The sequence below is a fragment of the Diadema antillarum genome, unplaced genomic scaffold (assembly GCF_040938485.1).
Source record: "Diadema antillarum isolate AM-2024a unplaced genomic scaffold, OU_Dant_1.0 seq00000432_RagTag, whole genome shotgun sequence".
Taxonomy (NCBI): Eukaryota; Metazoa; Echinodermata; class Echinoidea; order Diadematoida; family Diadematidae; genus Diadema; species Diadema antillarum.
In genome coordinates this window covers 443,505-449,110 of record NW_027271412.1, presented here as the reverse complement: position 1 = coordinate 449,110, position 5,606 = coordinate 443,505, and the positions used below count along the sequence as shown (strand labels likewise).

The following is a 5,606-nucleotide window of genomic DNA, read 5'->3' as shown; positions in this document are numbered from 1 at the left end:
AACTGACGACTATTCATGTCCCCCGTATGGTATCCATAACTTCTCTTTTCTAGTTTTACTCAAGACGAGCCTGGACGCAGACCTGCCATCACATTCAACACCTCATCGATACTACATCTACACATCTATTACACTACCACGCTCGGTTAAAATCAGTTCTTTGAAGAAAAAAAAACTGAACTGAGTTTGTTAATACAACACACTTGGTGAGTCATTGTTCGATCGTTGGAAAACATGGCGGATCTTTTTGACAACCTAGGACTGAAGTGTGAAGAATGTGGAGATAGTGAAGAAGGCGCCATACAAGGCTACAAAGTGGTTGAGCAACGGCATCTTTGCAAGACCTGCGCCGAACGCATTGCCCACGCCATTCTCGGGGAGGCGTCGGCAGGAAAAATAAAATGGCCTTGTCCGGAGCATGATAAGAAGGAGGTAGAACTGTACTGTAGAGAGTGTCAGGTTCCTATGTGCCACACCTGTGCCGTGACTACTCATGTGCGACATGAACTGGCTGATATTTTGAAGTTTTTTGCCCAGAAGAAGAAGACAATTGAGCAAGACTTGACGAAAATATCCGATTTAAAATCTGAAAATCTATGTTTCTTGGAAATGTTGACGAAATGTTCCAAAGATATCGATGAACATTTCGATGCTCTTGAGAGTAAATTGCTAGCAACAATTACAGCAGAATTGATGGATGCCGAGGACAAGAGGAAATCAGAGATTGAAACGACTCACGCACGAGCCAAAGAAGAAATCGATAAAGTTATAGAGAAGAGAGATTCATTGATTACAGACATAAATGAAAACGTCAATGATGTCAAATCCGACTTAATGAAGAAGAACAACGCTATGTCAGCAGAACTACAGGACATGAAATGTCGCCTTCAACTCAAGATAGCACAGGCGAGAGACACAACCAACTTGTCACTGAAAACAATCGATGCCGAAGAGTCAGTGGCAAAGTCCCTGTTGGATGACTGTGACTGCAAAGTTTTTCATGAAAGACTACAGAACCTAGACAAGTCAACTGTTGCAAAGACTCCCTCCACTGACAAAGATCTTCCAGCACTGTTGACATCTATCGCTAAAAAAGTCAGTTATAAGACAGAAGACGGAGAGCGTAATGTGGGCTTCCTGGCTGGAACCAAACAATCGTTCGAGATGGAGAAAACGATCAAAGTACCTGCTGAAATTAAAGATCCCGTCCTGGTGTGCCGTGTCAATCGGCGAACGATCGCAATTCGCGACGGGGCTGGTCATGGCCTGTACAAAGTTGATGTGGAAAGTGGCACGATCGATCCATTGATGGCGGCCGACAAAAACAGAGGTATTTTTGACGTGGCATTTCTAGGCAATGACCGATTTGCATACAACGATTGCAAACATGGAAAGATCCGTATCTTCAGCTTGGACAACAAAAAAGTTGAACTCTGTCAAGACTTACTCAATGATGGCTTTCGTTTCGCCTATCTAACCGTCGATAGCAGGGGTTTGCTAGTAGCTGCTGACAGCGTTCATGGTGTGTTCTATGTGATCGATCCAACAACGGCAACGATATGCCGTACGATCAACGATATTGAGTCGAGGACGATACTGAGTTTCGAATCAATAGAAAATGAAGAAATCGTCATCAAATCGGGACATGCCGAGATCTCCTGGGTCTGTTTGTTGTCAGGAAAAATCAAGAGGATTATATCCCTGGAGGACTGGTGTCGGATAAGCAACTGCCACGTTGGTGCAGACAACATGATTTACGTTGTTTATCACGATGAAAAGGAGCCGAAAGTCACAAAGGTTGGGGTAATTTCCTCGGACGGAACGACGCGAAAACCAAATCTGATCGAATTCCCCACTTCTTTGCTATATCGAAATCTCCCGAGATGCGTGATGCCCAAGCCTGGCACGTTGGTAATCTTGAACGGCAATATACTCCTTGTTTACAAAGAGACTCCCGGAGCTAGTGAACTATAAGGCACTTTGTTTGAAAAGATTTTATTTTCTGCATTTCATATTTTCTTTCAGAATACAAAAATAACAAAGGCAGGTTCAATTACACAAATACAATTCTGAAAATTATTGACATATTACATAGTAAGTCATATTTTGTATATAAAGACAAATGAAACGTTAAATAACATACAAAATGTTTATATGGCCAATAATGACTTGATTCACAGTACAATATATAATATATACATATAATGCAGAGGGCCGCCGTTATAAGCCGTGCTTGAACAGACGGACAGCCAGAGTTAAATTACCATTTTTTATTGTAGTACTTGAACACTAATACGGATGGGCCATGTTAAAATGCGTGTAAATCCAGTTTTATACAATTACTTGGTAAACAGGAGTGGTGCCTGTGAGTGCGTGTGCAGGTGATGAAGCGCGAAAGTGTTGATGGTCAGCACTTCTAAGAAAATGATTGAATATGTTATAATATGGGCGAAGGGTCAAGCAGCAAAGTAAAAGAAAGGGAAAAGGGGGTGGACCAAAATATTGCCTTGTTGTTGAGTATAAGAGGTACATGTTTAATGATTACTGTACCGTATGATATTGTGCCAAGAAATATTTCTTTGTATTTGCCTTAAAGGAATAGAGAGATGTGCACTGTTTTATGTGGAGAGGGAGTGAATTCCAAATATCAGGCCCGTTATGCCGAATTGATTTTTGAGCTAATAGGAGTTTAGGGTTATTCAAATGGAAATCATTACGATGGCGCGTGGGGTAAGCATGGACATCCCTGTTAAGGGAAAATGCGTTGTGGAAGAGTGGGAGTAGATTTTGCGTGTATTTGAACATAAATATTGCTGTTTGAAATTTGTGTATATCGTCAACTTTAAGAACTTTTAGTCTAAGAAATAATGGATCAGTATGTTCTAAATAATGTGAGTTAGTACATATTCTTATTGCCTTTTTCTGTAAAAGAAAAATAACATTTACTTTGGTTTTATTACAGTTTCCCCAGACAACATTACAATAATTAATATACGGTAAGATTAATGCATTGTATAACATAGTGAGTACTTTTTCCGTTACAAAATATTTTAATCTCCGAAGTATTCCAATGACTTTAGATATTAATGTGGTTATATTATCAATGTGGTTATTCCAATTTAAATTGGAGTCAAGGGTTACCCCTAAGAACTTGGTTGATTTTTTTCCAATAATGGGCATACCATCAATAATAATGTTATTAGGCATTATCGGTTGCAAATGTGAAGTATTGAAGTTTATGAAACACGTTTTATCTATATTTAGTGATAATTTATTGCATTTAAACCATGTAGAAATTTTTGCAAGCTCAGAATTAAGTATATCCACTAGTGTGTTTAAACAGTTGTGAGAGTAGAAGACACTGGTATCGTCCGCGAATAATACATAGGTGAGAAGGGTTGAGGAATTTATAATATCGTTAATATATATAAGAAAAAGTAGAGGTCCTAAAATGGATCCCTGTGGTACACCGCAAGTAATATATGACTTAAACGAGGTACTTGAATGAAATGCTACGTATTGCTGACGTTGGGATAAATAATCTCGGAACCAGGAAAGAACTATTCCTCTTATGCCATAATTATGTAGCTTTTTTAATAAAATTCCATGGTCTATTGTATCAAAGGCCTTGCTCAGGTCCATAAAAACTCCTATCACGTGCTGTTTGTTCGCAATAGAATCGATAATTTTGTCACAAGTTTGAATGATTGCAAAATCTGTAGAAAAACCTTTTCGAAAACCAAATTGGTTAGGATTTAAAATGTGGTTATCAACTAGAAACTTATACAAACGTTCATGTGCAATCTTTTCAAGGATTTTGGAAATGACGGGCAATAATGAAATTGGACGATAATTCTTTATTTGGGACGCATCATTTGGGACGCATCATCACTTTGACAAACGAAATATCGAGGAATAGAATGAGCAGCCAAGAAGACTTCCACATTCATACATTTCTCGGATTGAATTACTGCTGATTATACTGTAACTGTCCTAACTTCTCATTTGCGTATCATAAGAAAATGTTGTTTCAAAATTTGTCGTCCTGTATTAAAAAAAAAAAAATGAGGGCAAAATTTTCGAGGTAGCAGTTTCAATTACAATGAAAACCTTCTCCAAATTTGGAATATTTTTGGTTGTCAGGCTATTTTCAAATAAGATGTAAGAGAACAATGTGAATTAAGATATTGTTTCATAGCTTTTGCAAATGTTAAGCATATCCCGGGAAAATAACGTATGCATATCAAAGCCTGATCTATCAGAGGTATACATCAGGGTGACACGATATTTGCTCCTGCGACAATTGCTCTGGTCTTACTTTTTCCAAGGACTAGGTTTAGGGTTGTGATAGGGTGTTAGGTAAAGTTTGATGTGAGAATTAGGATTAGGGTTAGGTTATTTTTGCGCGTAGAATTCATGTTTGGCACATATAGCGTGCAAATATTTCATGGGAGCAATTGTCGCAGGAGCAAATGTCATGGAACCCTGTAAGTATAGTAACATATAGGCATGATTGACAATCTGTATTGGAGATGTAAGATCGAAAAATGTAATGTCTGTTTTTGTTGACAGCTCTCTCAGTATTTTGAATTTTCATATTTTTATAAGGACCCTGAGTTTCTTTCTTGAGGACTATGTAGCAAAACTGGGAAAATTTAAAGGACCGTCATGAGGATGTAATGTCCATTTGTACATATAAATTTACCTGGAAATAAATAATGCCTGCCAAGTTTGTAGAATATTTCCAAAAAAGAGCGAAAAGATCAAAATGTTGAAGCTAGCTCCCAAATTGGCCTTGGCCCTAAGGAGGCATTCCTGGATCTGCTATATAAACAAAATGTAAAGTACACTCACTAACGTAGGTCCGTACATTGTAATATTACTCAGAATATTTAAGGTTTCATACAAGAAGATTCTTTAACTTGGGAGTTCTGGGGGACTAAAGAGAGTCATGGTTGTCCATTTTTGTAGGCCTATTATGTATTCTATCATCAACGCGAAAATACCAAGTTCGCCAAGTTCGGTGAAAATATTGGCCATACACTTTTATATAGAACATGAAAAATATGAGAATTGGCACCAACTTGTGTCCCCTCGCCCCCCACCCCCCCCCCCAGCCCTGAGGAGGGTTTCCAATATTGCAATGAACAAACTGGAAACTACAGTCACGAAGGTACTCACTCATAGAACAAATTATGAACTAAGTTCTATTCTGATTCATGAGAAGGAACTTTTTTTAACGATTATCTAAATTGGGGTCTTAAGGGGACCGGGAAGGGGCGGAAGGATATGGGGGCCTTCTGAGCAAAGTAAGATCTTATCATCCAATACAGGTTATGTTACCTTCCATGTTTGGTGAAAATCCGTCATACTGTTTTCAAGAGGAAGTTTTAATGTGAAAATTGGGCCCATTATTTTTGTTCATTCGCCATCCCCCGGCCAAAAGGGGAGCACTCCTTTATCTACCACAAACAAACTTGAAACTTCAGTCACCAATACACTTACTCATAACGTGAAGTACCATCGCTTCTTACCATCGGAGCTTTGCTAAGATAAAGATTATTTTGAATGAATTAAGATTCTACCACCATAGCGATGCTATACCT

General features: G+C 38.4%; 1 protein-coding gene across 1 annotated transcript; it reads left to right on the top strand.

The window, feature by feature from the left end:
• The first annotated feature begins 234 nt into the window (after window positions 1-234).
• LOC139732555 (uncharacterized) lies at window positions 235-1,974 on the top strand. The gene has a single exon (XM_071643408.1). It carries the CDS (start codon window positions 235-237, stop codon window positions 1,972-1,974), a length of 1,740 nt encoding a protein of 579 aa, XP_071499509.1.
• The last annotated feature ends 3,632 nt before the right edge of the window (window positions 1,975-5,606 follow it).

What these genes read in the sequence shown, in the direction of transcription:
- LOC139732555 (XM_071643408.1), top strand. Translation starts at nt 235, where the DNA reads ATGGCGGATCTTTTTGACAACCTAGGACTGAAGTGTGAAGAATGTGGA.